Below are 16,065 nucleotides of genomic sequence, written 5' to 3'. Positions count from 1 at the left end.
GGATCCGTAAGACTCGTCGAAAGGGAATCCCCCGTGCTGAGGCGGAGGGGCCGCGTGTTTGGAATCCTACGTGTAGTCATACTATATATGATTATGAGATCATATACAAGTGGGTTATTCGGCTGGGGATTTTTATATCCTTGACAAAGTACGGAGGATGTTGCAACCTCAGGCATCTATCGGCCTGCCTAATGCGGTTAGTGCACGTGGTCCACTGCGGGCCCCCAACGGAGTATACGCAGTTCATATCCCAAGGCTATAGTCTTATAATCCAGCCAGGAGAGCAATTCACAGTACTGCGTAGGACTGTTTGACTTCATTTTCACTTCTTTGTTTCTACTTCTGATTCACTCTATATATCCTTCAAATTCACTTTCTACCAGAGGGAAGGTTCTGCCTACAGATCCATATCCTAATCTCTTTCACTCTCTCATCTCCTACTTCATTCTTTCCTATCTCCCACTCCTTTCTCCTCTTCATCTCCCACTACTATCTCTGCCACTTGCTCATTTCTTAGACTTTCCTTTGTTGTTGGCTTCTCAAGCTTTACAGCGTTACCGTTGTCCTTCATCTAGCTTACGACCTTATCTTTGTGGCCTTTCTCAAGCTGCTTTTAGCAGTGCCTCAAAAGATGACCACTGCTAAAGCCGTTATCTTCACCAGCAATGATTCTGTCAAGCTGGGAATTTTGTCCCTCGTTCTGAGAGAAAAATACTGAAATAAAACCCACTCCGTTGATCTCAAGGATGATGACGAGCCGGATTTGTCAACAGGCTTGTTTATCATATAAACGGCTTTAGAGTATGACAAGAGTGATACAGGGCTAACAGCGGCACAACGTTCTTTTACGCTGTTTGACTTGGTAATGTTGTATTCCTCCACCGAAAGCTGAGAAAAACTATTGCATTTGTCTGGTGAACTGGCCTTTGCCAATTTAGCGACTGACACGGTCGTTACTATCGAAATCCCAATAGGGACATACTCAATCTTTTGAACAGCCAGCGACAAGACCATTGTCCTCCTGTTCTCTGGTGGCCAGTTTCAACTGAACGAAATACCTCCGTGACACCGCCACCGCCATCGAGGCCGAGGGAAAGCAAGAGATGACTGCTCTGCCATCGCAGGGCTGCACCGTGAAATCGACAGTGTTCAATGAGTCAATCACTCTGGCAATCTGACCCCCACGCTGCTCTTGCTAACCCAGGTTGTGCGTCAGCTTGGGATTGATACTTTCCACACTGAACTTCTAGATAAAAGGTTGGTACAATTACAGCACTTCCTCATGGGGTGCTCATCGCGAGGCCGGCATCTATCCTCAATCTTCCTCTACTCAAGGAGAGCTCGGTCGTTTTCAAGTTGAACGATACGGAATCCCAGCACGTCCTCAAAGCCATAAACAAGTTCGTGAGAGCAAGATTCCACTCTCACTCGAGCTCGGATAAGGCAGGCAGAGACGGTGAAAGCCTTAATCCTTTGGGGCATGCTGTTCGTGCCCAACGCTTGACAGCTCATCCTCTCCTCCCGTCTGAGCACAACTTCGAAGGGGTCGAAGGAAGATTCAACCCTTACATAGATGATGGTGTCAACGAAAACATCATTAGAATCATTGAGGCTCAAGGCGGCATCAGTATCGAGTCAAGGAATAAATGGTTGGCACGGCTTGACGCCCAAAATACGGAGACCCTGATGAAGTCAACCAGAATACACACCTTTCTCGAGGTATGGGACAGAGCTAGGAACTCATAGCTCAACGAAAAGATTATTATTTTTAGTTCCTATTGAAAGTTTTTGGACATACTCGTTGTGGTTCTCAAGAGACAGACAGAGGGGGGTTATCAGTCTCCATTTTAACGGGACTCTGGATAACAGAAAAAAAAAGAGTCTATCAAAGAAGATTTCATGATCAGCAACTCATCATCACCACTGTTAATTACTACCGGATGCGATAGTACTGGGATTAACCTCTAGTCCGCGTCAGTTATTATACAGATGGAGCCGTGGTGGAACCACAACCATAAGAAACAAGCATATGCGAGGTGCTTCCGGATGGGGCAGACAAAGGAGGTGAAGGTCTTTAAGATACTCACTGAAAACGTGCGATTGACAGATACTTGCACATCTCTTCGGCCGGAGAAACCTGGTTACACTCGGTGACGCATCCTCGACCGCAATCTGGCCGCGAGGTTTCACACTCACAGGAATGAGTTGCTGAGGCTTGTCATTTCAGAGACTGACATCGACGTGACAACCATAATGAACGTCCAGGAGCTTGTGAAGCGCGAATGGAAACCCAATGCCATCATCAATGAGGCCTCTTTCTTTCGCGACCCCGGGTTCTTCCACGCCTTTTCGGTTCTGGAGAATGTCAATCGAGCTCTGCTCGTAGGAGACCACAAGCAGCTTTCTCCGCCCACGTTCCCACCAGAGGGAGAACGCATGTGAGCTCAGTCTGCATTCGAACGACTTTTTCTCGCGAGTTGTCCAAACTCTCTCCAGAATGAACAATATCGACGTCGTCACCGTCTCTACATGCCAACTTCAGATGCCTACTATGATGGCCAAGTAGCCTCGGCTCGTGCTCAATGCTCGAGAAATATTGTTCGGCTGTACGATAGTACAGTTCCTTTGAAGTAGAACAAAAGAACCTGGTATCTTAAAAATAAGGTCCGGTTTATTAATTATGTGGGGATACAGACAAAAGTACCTGCTCATCAATCTACAACGCTGGCGAAGCCGAGATTACTATACAGCTTACTACACAGATTCTGCGCTACATCCCAGACATGTTGGTAATCTCACCATACCGCGCACAGGTGACTTTAACCGCCAACAAGTAGGAGATACTATACTCTGATACTGCGAAGAAGCTTCGGTTCCAGACAATCGATAGCGTCCAGGGCGCAAAGGGAGACATTTTCATTGTTATGCTTAACATAAGCAAAGGCACTGCGTGATGCTTGCGCTCCTCCAGACGCACAAATGTCATGAGCTCAAGGGCCAGACATGGCGTGTATTTCATTGGCAACTAAAGCATAATATACTTTCAAGAACTCCAGTTGCACTACAAGAATATTACTGATATTTAGCGCTTCGTCGCAAATGGAGAAAGAGGTGGAATATTCTTGATTTAAGTGACTCTTTTACACTTGCCAATGTACTTTACCGGAGCGAAAGACAAAATTCTCTCTTTTCTTTTGTCACTCTTTATCCTGTTATACTGTTACAATGCATTTGTCACGTCTGGTGACAAACCATTTGCTTATGATTGAAGGAAGCGAGGGATTTCCTGAGAGAAGAGAACAGTGGTATTTGAGGGGGATCATACAGTGCAATGCAGGCTAGTTTCAATCAAGAAGCTTTGGGAGAAGAGATTTCCTCAGTCGTCTGGTTAGGATCAATGAATTAAAATTAATGTGAGCCCCTTGTTTTATAACTGGCGAGCAAAGCACCTAAATTCCCTTTAGTGGACAAATATCTCTACCGTTGTAGTCAAGCATGACAATTCTACAAGGGAAAAAAGCAATCATTTCATCCAATCGACAACCCATAAGTGTCATATCTAGCTGCTGTTCGTGGTCCACAAACACCTACCGAAAGGTGCCAGCGCAATGGGAATCATATTTGCTTCTAATCGATCATTCATCTATCCGGTCATCATCCGAAGTATCCTCCCACGCCAACCCCGGGTCCGGGCATTGCTTTTTACCCGCTAGTCCTCCCAGAATCATTTCTTTGGACATATCATAGTACGAATCCCAGAAGCTAATGCGTCCCAGAAGCCCCTCACAATAGGGAAGACCCCACGAGCTGATGTCCTCATCGTAGAGATCACTCACGATCTGCTCCAGACGGGGGTACATATCCACGTAGACCATCTCGAACGCCGCGTAGGGATAGCCATCTCGCATGGCCAGAACGACCGGGTCTGCGATATGCACCGCATCGCCCAGTACCAGATCGCGGACTTCCAGCATATCTTTCAGCGTCATTGAGTTGATGCGTTGCTGCCTTGCCTCCGGGCCCAGAAGGGCCAGTCCCCATAGCTGGTACACGCCGCGAATGTAACGAATGCGTTCGGAGCGCGACAGATGGCGTGGGCGAGGGTTTCGTACCACCAGTTCATTTTCTAGATCGAAGTATTAGCGGAGACTCGAGACGTTGTTTGCTCCTGTCCGCCTTGTGGGGGGGATGGATTCGAAAGAGACTTGGTTTTACCTTTGACGCGACGGATATGATGTTTTTCAAGGTCTGCCACGGAGTTCTCCCCGACCGCGGCGTTGCTGATCAACTGAAGGACCTCCGGGTGGGAGAGGTGTGTGGCACTGACCGGGGGCCCTCCCTGGGCAGCCAGCAGCAGGCGGGCAAGTTTGCGACAGGGTGCGGTCCGTGGGGCAACTTGGCGATAGATGGTGTAAGCAAAATCGACCCATACTTGGCGATGGCGACGACAGGTGGCCGCAAACCTGGCGACGTCTGAGAAGGACAGAAGGGCACCGAAAATCAACCCGATCAACTCGGCCGGAAGACGGGCCAAGGGAGAGGGGGTTGACATGATGAGAAATGCAGGGGGATGGAGGAGCGAAGGAAGGGACGAAGAAGGAGCCGGTTGGACTGAGGCATTTTAAGATGCTGGAGAACGGAATCCATCGGGGCGATCTTGGCTCCCGCAGGGGTCGGGCCGGTGGGGACTGACGGTCTTTCGGACTGAGAATCAATCGCAGGGCTGACCCTATCCCACTCGAATGGTTACATTGCTCAAAAGGGGCCAAACTCAGGGTCCCTGCGCACAGGGATCTCCAGGGCGTGGGCGCATCAGCCTCGTTCCGTTCAGGACTAACAAGCATGAACTAATGCGTGCCTAGAGAGCACTGCCATCTTCCGAGTTTCATTTGCACCCCTGGGGAAGGAACTGCTTCAAATTCTAGAAAGTGCCCAATGACAATCCCTGCAATTGGAGCTCCCAAGTTGGTAATACAAGGCTGTAGGCCTGGGCACATGGTCTTCCGCGATATCTTGCGGTGCTATGCATCGATAGATCATGGTCATCTCTTTGCATTGCCTGGAAAATACTCGGTTGCTGCTAGGTTTAGGTTGATTCATCGCCCTGGACGTTTCACCTGTCGGTCCTGAATCTGCTAGAGCTATTAGTATGCTATCCAGGCGGGAGTAGACATGCAAGACCGGGGTGGGAGCATGTATATATAGAGTGATAGGTTCTGCCTCGATATGGACCTTTGCAATTCAAATCAGTCAACTTTCCTTGCGTCAGTCTTTACTTATCTCTCTTTTCTTTTGTCACTCATTATTTAGTCACTCTCTTTATCCTGTTATCCAGTTACAATGCGTTTGTCACGTCTGGTGACAACCCAGGTGGCACTATGCCTGCTCTGCTTGTTCCTTCTGTCGGCCTTCATGCCCACCTCTGCTCTGCCGGGACGTGGTAAAGGCATCGGCAGCCATCGTTCCTCCAGCGGCAGTAGAAGCAGCAGCCATAGCACCACCAGCGACAAGAAGCACGGGCTTGGCAGTCTTTTTTCCAGTGGTGATAAGAAAGATGACAAAAAGGACAAGTCAACCTCTGGCAAGGGTCGTAAGCCTGGCTCTTCCCCGGGTCGTCAAGGAAAGGATGATAGCCGAGGTCGTGGCTCTTCTCGTGGTTCCTCTCGTGGATCTAACCGGGGATCTTCGCGTGGCTCAAGTCACAGCAACCCTTTCTCTGACAGGTTCGATCTTGACAATCCCTTCTCCGACGCTCACGCTGCTGGGGACATTTTCGCTGTTGAAGACGGTCCGACTAAGGACAAGAAGCCCGGAATCGGCGTGGAGTTTGAGTCCAGCGGCGTTAAATTCGCCAATCCACAGTGCAACGACAAGGAGACATTCAAAATGAAAGGCTTGCATGTCGATGGCCGAGAAAGCAAGCGAGAAAAGGACTGGGCCTTGACCGTGGATACCACTGACGCAATTGGAGGCCATTCAAAGGGAAGAAGGGGGCTGAGACTGTCACCATCGGCAAGGCCAAACAAAAGCATTGCCAAAAATGGACTGTGGAGAAGCCAGCAAACGAAGGTGCGATTGCTAATATTGGTTGGCAGTACCAGGTTACAGTCCCGATGCCATTGGGAGCTATCCATGATTTGTTTCGCAAGGCTCGCTCCGGCGAGAACACTCCCCTGTTGCCGGGAACGAAGATGGCGTCGAAGGGGCGAATGATCTGGGTCAACAAGAACTTCTTCCAGGCCAACCCGGAGGGTAACAGCCCCGACCAGATCACCCCCGATGCAATGGGATTTCTATCCTTGGTAGTCTCTTACGCCAAGAACGCGGAAACAAGAAATCCGGAAGAAAGTCCCAAGATGCTGACGCCAATTATGCCGCGCACCGATTTCGCCAGCATCTATAATGACGTAAAGTCTGATATTAAAGGTGACCTATATAAGCTGGTCTCGGTCCTGCTCTGTTATAAAAATGACGAAGGAGACGAAGTCGAGTGAGTTTCCATTTGTTGGTGTGGGAATGAGTGCTTAACAAATGACTCGGACAGATTCGACAGCATGGCGTGTGACGGCGATGCGAAGAACCCCAAGCCCAAGAAGAGCATGGACGAAACTACCGAGCTCCACCTGAAGGGTGAGAACCCTGAAACCGAGCGGCCAGAGGAACACCGCGTGCGACTGAAGGAGTGGATGAACGGGCTGCCGAGAGGCCAGGATATCTTGGCCAGGGGAGATGCTGTTATTGATGGACAGGTTGGTGGATTGAAGTCAGCTCATGAGGAGGTCTACCGTGACTCCAAGCGATTGGTGCCACTGTTCGAATTTCGGAATCTCGGATCTGTCCAAGCCTCCGGCTTCAAGAGGTTGGTTGAGAAGATTGAGGATGCCGTCTTGGACTACCACAAACGGTTTTAGAGCTCACAACAAGGGGATAAGTTGCTTTCGTTTCGGGATAACATTTTTCTATTGTCTGCCTTTTGGACGGGTTGACGCTGTGTAACAGCGCAACAGCGTCTGCTCTGTTTGGACTACCGTTATTTTCTTTCTAGCTACTCCATCGACCTGAGTAGCGTATTGTATTGACTACAATATGATTTAGCATTCAATGAACAGTTCATGAGGGGATTGAACCCGAGTGATTAGTCCAACTCACAGCATATACCTTTTGATATTAGTTGAAAACCGATCCCTGCTAAGAGCCCCAGCTCGGGGATTCTTTATCTCTTTTCGGAAAGTATTTCCCATCTCGCTGAGCACCAACATGCCAAGGATGTCACCATACGCAGTAGAATGCTAGTTGCCGCGATGATCTTAGTTAGCCGGAGCAGATTCTTGCGTTTCTTCAGGCCTCATCTCACCAACCGAATGACCTGTCATCTAGCACGAATCCACCTCCTTCTCCGGATTCGAGACTCGGCCTCTTTGCCGGCGGATATCGCGCCCTGGAAGCCCATCGACCCTGGTGTCGCCGGAGGTTGCAAGAGGAAGAAGCGACGGCTCAGGCACCAGGGCCGTCGAACCTTGTGGCACGTGGCCCAGCACGAGACCGCAATTCGGACTGTCATCGCGCCACCTTCTCCATCCCGGATCTCTCGGACGGATCTCATCGCGGGTTCTGCGCCATCGAGATCCCGTCGCCTTCATTGGACGGGAGAAGCGTCATTTCTCCCTAGCAGCTGTCGGTCTGGTCGGTTATCCAGCGTCGTGATGAAGATGGTTGAGCTGGTCCAGTCGTCGCACCACACATCGTGGGCAAATCTGGCCCCGAAAGACCCGGAGGTGAAGGGTGCGCGCCATCGGAGTCCAGAACATGGTAGGCGGATATGGGTTTTGTGGACTTTGCCAATGCCATCCCCATCCACTACTACGGAGTATGTGTGGACCTATGTCGGGCACGTGTGTCTCTCGTGCCTTCTACGGAGTACACCCCAGACAGATGCGAAAAGAAAAGGTGTGGAGGGGCCACGCATTGTCCAAAGTCCCGAGAAGAGACCGTCCGAAAGATCCCCCCCGCGAAGGAACCATGGGATGTCATCCCAATTTCCAGTTGCATTAAAAATATGAAACCGAACCCGAACCTTGGGATTACCCGAGCTAATCCGTTATCTCCAACTGAGAGGGAGGGGATCTGTCAGTGTCTCAGGTGTGGACCACACAAAACTTAAACTATTTTTTCGCCATCTGAAAGGTCTGTTTCTAATTGTGGCGAGGGAGGTTTGTCGAGAATGGCTGGCTGGGGGGGAAGCTTGTGCAGCCGACAGAAAGCCGTCTCTCTCCCGACCTTTTTTTTTTATTATTTTTTTTTATTATTATTTTTTTTTTAATACTATTGCACTCTCGCTGCAAAGACTCTCCACATTGCGCTGTTCAGCCAAGGTGGCTCGAAGGTTCTCTTTATCCACTACGGCTCAGCCGTTGGACAGAGCTTCCTTCACGCGACTATTTCCCGGGAGGGTTCCCTGTCGATCGGGCGAATATATTGGCTAAACTGTTAGTAATAGTCCTGAAGATCAAGCCGGGGAGATCACGGAGGTCTCTTCTAGACCGTGTCCGGCACACGAAAAAGATGAGCCATTGCATTGAGTGGAGCGTGGAGATGAGTGAATCACCCTCGCCCCTCCCACCATGAAGTTCATGAACCCCATCGAAGTCGAAGCTTGCGACCGTGATTGACATCCGATAGTCCGTCCCGAGAGGAGGATCACCCGCACCCCGCTATCCAATCATTTGGCCGCGAAGTGCGCGGGTCCAGCATTACTGGATCGGAGCTTGGGTTGCCCTGTCGGGCATCCGGATCTACATATCTCAGCCATCACACCGTGTGGCAGGTTTCATTGTGTCACGGATCGCACATTCGACGATGTTTCGAATTTCGCTTTGTTGATGGCGGAATTCTTGCCCCTCGGGAAATTCGTTCTCCATCCCACCATACTTTCCTCCCTGGGTGCGTGGCCCAGATGGCGTGCTGATGATGACAGCGCATCTAGGAGAAACTACCAGATGTACGGAGTACCACCACTCCAACTATCTCCATCATGGCTTGGTGATTCTCCACAACGCCCATGGCGGTGACAGCAGGAACCATGAAACATCTTCTAGACCCCTACCAGACAAAAAAAAATTGGCTTCCGGGTCCACCAACTAGTGGCGGCTTCCCTTCCCTTCCTTCAGGGGGGTCGTTCCCCTTCCGGCCATCTGTATCTGACCTCGGCTACGAAATTGGGAGTATCGCGAGATTCCATTCTTTGATTGCTCAAGGCCACGTCAACGTTGACAAAACCAACCCAAAGGGGGGAGTGCTTCGCTCGCCTCCCATATCGTCATCCGTCACTATTTGGGAGACAATCTTCATGCCACTTGAAAATGGATGACCAGCCTTAACATACAAGGGGAGAAAATTTCACAGGCCTTGGACACAGGAGCAGATCATGTGGGGATGATTATGATGCGTTACCCTGAGAAAAGGTAGCTGTGTAGATCGGGGCGACGATAAGCTGAGCTTATTGGCATTGTGTGGTGCCGGACATGGAATAACGCTCGGCCATGCAAGGGGTATTGGAGGGCATCGTCATCCCTATAGCTTGGTTCGGAGCCCGTGCTGCCCAGCGGGTGTCCTTCGCTGTATCCACCAATGCGTGATGACCCATCTGATTTAGGGCCCATTTTGCCTTTGGAGATCAAAAAAATAAGGAGCTTGGGTCAAAAAAAAAAAAAAAAAAAAAAAAAGCAAGGGCCAACATACCAGAACTATCCATCTGTATGGACGCGCGTTGTCTGCCAAAATCAGGGCAAATTATCATCATGATCATCTACGACGGGGATTTTTTTTTTCATGAACAATTGTTTTTTTTTCTTCCTGCCTACGGTTCATTTACTTATTTCTACGACCATGGCTGCCATCTTTTGGTCTCTATCATCTCATCCTTTCCTCTTGAATCTTCATTCCACTAGTCTTTCCCTCTTTTTGTGGTAGCCATGTCACCACAAACCACCCACGATTCGGCGGTTTCTTTGCCTACCTCTTATCTGAGCGACGCGGAGAAGAAGGACGTCCATGTTGAGGCCGCATCGATCAGGCCAACTGATAGCAGTGATGCCGAATTGGGCGAGTCGTCTCAGGATGAAGACGACAAACTCGTCCATTGGGATGGTCCCAATGATCCCGAGAATCCCATGAACTGGACGAGTTTCCGGAAATGGTTGACCATTGCCTTGATTTCCATAAGCAGTTACAATGTGTAAGCAGACCTGTCACTCCTGATCTTCATGGTGGCGAGCATGTCATGCTAACCATTCTCAGCTCCCTGGTGTCCACAATCTTCTCGCCGGCTGTGCCGGCTGTCCAGGAAGAATTCAACAACCACGATGATTCCATTTCTTCTCTTATGGTCTCTGTCTATGTCATGGGAGCTGCCATTGGCCCTCTCATCCTGACACCCATCACCGAAATGAGCGGAAGGCTGCCAATGACCCACGCGGCAAACTTTCTTTTCTTGGCTGCGGACATTGTCTGCGCTGCCAGCGTCAACATGCCGATGTTGATTGTCTCTCGACTATTCATGGGTATGGCTAGTTCAGTCCCAGTAACTGTGGGAGGCGGCTTCGTTAGCGATATGATGAAGATGGATGAACGGGGAACCGCCATGACGATCTGGACTGTGGGGCCTCTGCTGGGTTTTGTGACTGGCCCTATCTTTGGAGGTTATATGGTCCAAAACGTTGGATGGCGATGGACCGTCTGGCTTGAAGCCATTGTGGTAAGCCTTTGCTCCGTCTGTCAATCAACATTATCCAAAGCTAATATGATTGCACAGGGCGCAATCGTTGCAATCGCGTCTCTATTCCTGCTCCGTGAGACGTACGCGCCAACTATCCTTCAGAAGAAGGCCATGAAGCTGCAAAAGGAGACTGGTTTCCACTACCGTACCAAGTACGAGACTGGTCAAACTGCCTGTCAGATGCTGCGGGTTTCTCTTACCCGTCCAATCAAATTCCTCTTCCTGTCGCCCATCGTCATGATCGTGTCTCTGTACAGTGCTGTCACCTACAGCTACATGTATATTCTCTTCACGACCTTCACTGAGATGTTTGAGTCCATGTACAACTTCACCCCTGGCGAGGCCGGTCTCGGCTACCTTGGCATCGGTCTGGGTTTCACTCTAGGCCAGATCACGGTTGGCTACTTCTCGGATCGCTACGTCCGGCGACAAGAGAAGATTCACGGCAAGATGAGGCCCGAGGACCGTCTGCCGCCCCTCGTCGTGGGATGCTGTCTGGTCCCCATCGGTCTTCTCTGGTACGGTTGGTCTGCCGAGTACCACACGCACTGGATTGTTCCTATCATGGGTACCTTCTTTCTGGGCATCGGCATCTACTACGTGCATCTGGTGACGCAGGTGTACCTGGTGGACGCATACACTCTGTACGCCGCCAGCGCCGTCTCGGCGGAACTTTGTCTCCGGTCGATCTTCGGCGCCACCATCCCCCTTGCCGGCACCCATCTGTACAACAATTTTGGAATGGGCTGGGGCAACAGCCTCCTCGCTTTCATCGCGGCCGCCTTTGCACCCACCACGGTCTTCCTGCTGAAGTACGGCGAGAGCATCCGGACCAACCCGAAATTCCGTCCCAACATGAACTAATCTCTCTTCTTCCGAACAACTTTTTCGTCTAATTCCATTTTCTATTTTCTTTTTCGTTGTCACGACATCCAAAAAGATCACTGCATTACAAGCGTTTGGGTAGGCGTTCAGGAACCGACATGACTATCATCGAGCGTTTTCTTCTTCCACTTGGAAAGTATGCACTCATAAATGCGGGTATACACGGGTTAATCTTTCGAAAAGAATGGATGGGATGATATTCCGGGGTTTCATTTATTTTTCCTGTATATAGACTTTTACCATTCCAGGTGAACTGGCTTTACTTGGCGTTGACTTTAGACAAGTGAGCGAGAATATGAGATTTCAAAGATCAAGACATCACCATTCCACCCCACGTAACTCAACACTACAAAGGCAATCACAGAAAGAAGAAAAAGAAGTTGACACATACACCAAACCCTCCAAGGGATAAGTCCAGCCAAACACCCCGCAGATCCCAATCAGAAGCTCCTTCTAAAGCCCATACTCGGCAGACTACGTCATCCTCGGAATCCAGGACACCCACATACCAGAGCAAAATTAAAGAAATAAGCAAAGATCCGAGGAATGCGAATGCGTGTCGTGCCTAACCCTAAGGCCAAAAAGCCAGGTGCCAAGCGCCCTTCGCCAAGGAAAGGGGGGAAAGATGGTAAAAGAAAGGGGTTCAGCAACCGAGTTCCAGAAGCTGCAATGCTTACTCCGATAGATGCATGCAGCCAGGAAGCCCTGCAGGGCAACCCGCCCTGCATGAAAACGGACCGGAGCTTGTGCAACGGCGTGCGTCAGCCTCGCTCCACTCGAGCATTCCAGCCTTGTGTGGGATTTTGATTTTGGGCCTGAAACTATGCGTGATGAGATCGGCGGCGCTCCTTGTAGGGCGAGGGGTTCGTGATTACGTCGTTTGCTCCGCGGAGGAATATCGGGGATCGGTATGACGTGGGGGCTTTTTTCTTTCTTTCTTCTTTGTTTTTTGGCGTTTTGTTTCTCGGGGTGAGTTGGGTCGTGTCTATTTGTCATGGATTTTCTTTTATTGTTCGTTTGTCAAGGAGGGAGCATTTGGTGTCCAAGTTCACAGCCAATATATGCATGTTCTGAACTACAATACCCACAACTTCCCTTAGCTAGTACATACTATAAATATCCATCGGAAGATACCCAACACTAGTTGACAGTGGCAAATCCATGAACAACTGGTCTAGAATCTATGCGACAGGTAAACAGGGTTCTAGATCAGGGATCGGAGCAATATGCCATGTACTTTCGGATAGTATGCTGTCTACCATATATATGTATGTACTGTGTTTAATTCCACCCAGTCCTTTCCCTCGTAGATTGCTTCCCCAGGTACTATCCATGTGTAGGGATAGCATTTCCACGGAGATACGGAGAAGCTACAGACTGAATACATCCAATTGATAGTGAGTGGGTCGATGCGACTAGTGCCGGCCAAGCTTTGTGGCTTTACTTGTTTGCTTTGAGCTGCAATCTTACTCTGTAGATTTGGATTATAAGACATGGACCAGTCTTCACGACTCGGGCCCATGGGATTCCGCGGGATTAGATATAACCTCCTGGATTAGATATAGCCCACTGGAGCTTTTAGAGCAAAGTGTCTCCTAATAGTTCCTCTTCATGAAGAGATAAGAGAAGGGAGATACGTTGACTGATTCGGCTTACTCGACTAGCTCTTATCGAGACGCTGTTCTTTGAGCAAATCGGCCATTATATGGTCCTCCAGACTACTGCATGTTCAACCAAGTTCAAGACGCACACATACTACTCATCCTCATAGATCCGAATCGTACCATGAAGCTTTTCATCCCAGCATCTCCCTATCCTCGCCAAGACTCACCCAACCATCCAACCACCCACCCAGTTCTACGACCCCTTGCATTCCTCCCCCTGCGCTTGTCTCGTGCACCACCATCACGATCCTCACCACCACGTACCTACGACCTATCTACACCACCATGGACGCCATATTCATCTCCAACGCCAAATAAATCAATGTCATACTCTTCATCCTCACAAACCCCTCTTCCTAATCCCCGTAGAACCCCATGCTCCCCAAACAAACCCCCATCCCCCATACCAAACCCAATCAACCCCTTGACCAGGAATGAAGGGGCAAGAAAGAACCAAGGGGCAACTGAGACTCAGCCTCGAGCCCAGCTGATTCGTTGCCACAAGGAGAAAGGCTTCGTCAATTAGTCAGACAGGAAGGCAGGTCGTCGTACGCAGGTACATCTTCCATCTGTTTTTCTCATCCCTTCCGATTCCGTCCTCACCCAGATTCCGTCTCGACAATTCCTCGTGGTCCCAGTATTCAAGCCCTGTCATTTGAGGCTCAAGAGCACGATCTGTGGACGTGTACTAACAACACTTGAGCTGAGTATAGGTCCGTCGCTCGTTGTGCTGGTGCTGGTACTGGTGCTGTGATCGTCTTCTTTCAATCGTGACCTTTCGTATATATCACCATGAAGATCTCCACGGGTGTCGTCGCTCTTTTCGTCTCGGCTGTTGTCGCTGCGCCGGTTCCTGTATGTCATGGACATTCCCTGGTTCCCTGTTCGATATACCGAAGAAGAGAATTCACCTACTAACTACTGGATGCAGACCACAGGCGAAACCAAACAGCCCGTGCGCCGCTTCGAAGCAGACAGTCTCGTGTCCGCGCTGCTGAACCCCAAGGCGTTTACCAAGGACATCGACTTTTCGCTGCTGGGCATTGACAAGGAGGACCTGCCGAATACTTTGGGATTTCGTTGATTGGGAGGAGTTGGGTTGAGTTTGCTAGGACGGGTTGAATGATATGATGGAGGCGGTTTGTAATTTCACGTTCATATGAGTTGTATCCAGAAGGGAGGGTTACTTTGCACCCGGATTCTGTGCAGGAGATTAGGTTGAATTATGTATTGTGAGGGTTCCTTCGAATCTGTCAGGTGAATAATGTATTTTGAAATTCGTCAGTCGTGACTAACTACCTAGCTTCATGGCTAATAGTAGGCTTTTTGCTAGTGATATTTCGTTCTCGTAACACGTTGAAAAGAAGATCTCGTCTGATCCGATCGCCGTAAACCAAAGCACCCCTTCATCAAAAGAAAGGCTGAAAACAAGACAACATCAAAGGAATGGCTGGGTATCCGTAATTATTCGTAGCCGATGGGCATGGTCGTTGCAAAGCATCAAGAGTAGCGCAGAAAAAAAAAATACAAAGAACAAAGGCATCAATCTTCCATATAATCGTCGACCTCCACGCGGGTGCCTAGGGCCTGCTTGCCCTCTTTTATCATGGCCTGAAGCTGTCGATTCAGGCGGCGAAGGCTAGCGTCCTCTTCGCGTTCAATCCGGCGTCTCTGGGCCATGTACCGCTGGGTTTCCACCGACACGGGGGTCTCCCTGGGTTTGGCGGGCGAGGAGAAGTGGGCTGTTGGGAGACCCGAAGAAGACGGAGCGGACATGAGGGTCCTGTTCCCCGACTGTCGACGTCGCATCAGTCCGGAGCCAGCGCGACGATGAGGTTGGGCTCGACGTTTGCGAGACGACGATGCGGCATCGTCGACGTAGTCGGCAGGTTGATCTCGTGAGGACACCATCACCCAGTTCTGTCGAAGTTCATCATCCGGATACTCCCCGGGGATCGGCGTCGCGTCTCTTTCGCTCTGCACGGGTGCCGAGGGAAGCATGGCGTCCTGTTTCTCTGTGGGTCCTTGCTCGACCGTCATGGCGTATCCTTGACCCCCGCCGGCATAGAATCCTCGAAACGCCCCCGACCAGCAAAATCCCCAGACTTTGCCTACTACGCCCAGCACTGCGCGCGTCCAGCGTACGGGAGCGGGCTGAGACAGAAATCCGGTGTTGTAGTCATCCTGCTCGCCGTAGTCGCCGGCAAAAGCGATCTTCTCATTCGCAGCGGGCGCAACGGGCGGCGAGGTGTGAGGATCCCGACGGCTGCGTTTGCGACGGACCTCGCTGACTTCAGCTAGGGACTCGACACTGCCATCGAAGGGACGCGGATAGTCCTTGTAGCGATTTGGGCGATAGCAGTCAGCCTCGGAGGTGAGATCGTCGGACCCCAGGTGGGACAAGGAGGGATGGTAGCCGTCCGGAGAACTGAGAGGAGTGGCGCTGATGAGGTCGGTGGAGGAATCAGTCCAAGCCCGAGCGCCGGACTCATAGTAGCGACATCTTTTGCGCGAGGGGATGGAAATGGAGCGATAGAGAGCCGACGAGGCGGAGGAAGTCGTGGGGGCAAAGATTTGCGAAGGAGGCCCGGTGAGATCGAGTTGGGGAGGGATCGGAGATTCGACAAACAAGGGCATTTGGGAAATATGCAGGGCACTTTTATTTATTTTCGGATTTTCTTCTGCTTATTTTCTTGATTTGTGGAGGGAAGGGGGAAAAGGAGAGGATGGACAGGGAATAAA

The 16,065-nt window shown here is 50.4% G+C and overlaps 6 protein-coding genes across 6 annotated transcripts; 4 read left to right on the top strand and 2 right to left on the bottom strand.

Moving 5' to 3' along the window:
* Window positions 1-2,253: 2,253 nt before the first annotated feature.
* Window positions 2,254-2,566, top strand: P170DRAFT_476574 (uncharacterized protein; the record flags this gene model as incomplete). Its single annotated transcript, XM_024853361.1, has 2 exons — window positions 2,254-2,438; window positions 2,497-2,566. 2 exons carry the CDS (start codon window positions 2,254-2,256, stop codon window positions 2,564-2,566), a joined length of 255 nt encoding a protein of 84 aa, XP_024703223.1.
* A 1,069-nt stretch (window positions 2,567-3,635) lies between these two features.
* Window positions 3,636-4,552, bottom strand: P170DRAFT_427092 (F-box protein; the record flags this gene model as incomplete). Its single annotated transcript, XM_024847756.1, has 2 exons — window positions 3,636-4,126; window positions 4,216-4,552. 2 exons carry the CDS (start codon window positions 4,550-4,552, stop codon window positions 3,636-3,638), a joined length of 828 nt encoding a protein of 275 aa, XP_024703222.1.
* Window positions 4,553-5,340: 788 nt separating this feature from the next.
* P170DRAFT_427091 (uncharacterized protein) lies at window positions 5,341-6,911 on the top strand (the record flags this gene model as incomplete). The annotated part of the gene is made up of 3 exons (XM_024847755.1): window positions 5,341-5,861; window positions 5,972-6,490; window positions 6,545-6,911. The coding sequence occupies 3 exons, from the start codon at window positions 5,341-5,343 to the stop codon at window positions 6,909-6,911; spliced, it is 1,407 nt and encodes a 468-aa protein (XP_024703221.1).
* A 3,060-nt stretch (window positions 6,912-9,971) lies between these two features.
* P170DRAFT_410307 (MFS transporter) lies at window positions 9,972-11,720 on the top strand (the record flags this gene model as incomplete). Its single annotated transcript, XM_024846841.1, has 3 exons — window positions 9,972-10,234; window positions 10,297-10,753; window positions 10,811-11,720. 3 exons carry the CDS (start codon window positions 9,972-9,974, stop codon window positions 11,636-11,638), a joined length of 1,548 nt encoding a protein of 515 aa, XP_024703220.1. The 3' UTR covers window positions 11,639-11,720.
* A 2,395-nt stretch (window positions 11,721-14,115) lies between these two features.
* Window positions 14,116-14,407, top strand: P170DRAFT_476570 (uncharacterized protein; the record flags this gene model as incomplete). Its single annotated transcript, XM_024853360.1, has 2 exons — window positions 14,116-14,178; window positions 14,255-14,407. 2 exons carry the CDS (start codon window positions 14,116-14,118, stop codon window positions 14,405-14,407), a joined length of 216 nt encoding a protein of 71 aa, XP_024703219.1.
* A 458-nt stretch (window positions 14,408-14,865) lies between these two features.
* Window positions 14,866-15,960, bottom strand: P170DRAFT_476569 (uncharacterized protein; the record flags this gene model as incomplete). The annotated part of the gene is made up of 1 exon (XM_024853359.1): window positions 14,866-15,960. One exon carries the CDS (start codon window positions 15,958-15,960, stop codon window positions 14,866-14,868), a length of 1,095 nt encoding a protein of 364 aa, XP_024703218.1.
* Window positions 15,961-16,065: the final 105 nt, after the last annotated feature.

This window comes from Aspergillus steynii (genome assembly GCF_002849105.1).
Source record: "Aspergillus steynii IBT 23096 chromosome Unknown P170scaffold_5, whole genome shotgun sequence".
Taxonomy (NCBI): domain Eukaryota; kingdom Fungi; phylum Ascomycota; class Eurotiomycetes; order Eurotiales; family Aspergillaceae; genus Aspergillus; species Aspergillus steynii.
This window is presented reverse-complemented; position numbering and strand designations above follow the sequence as displayed.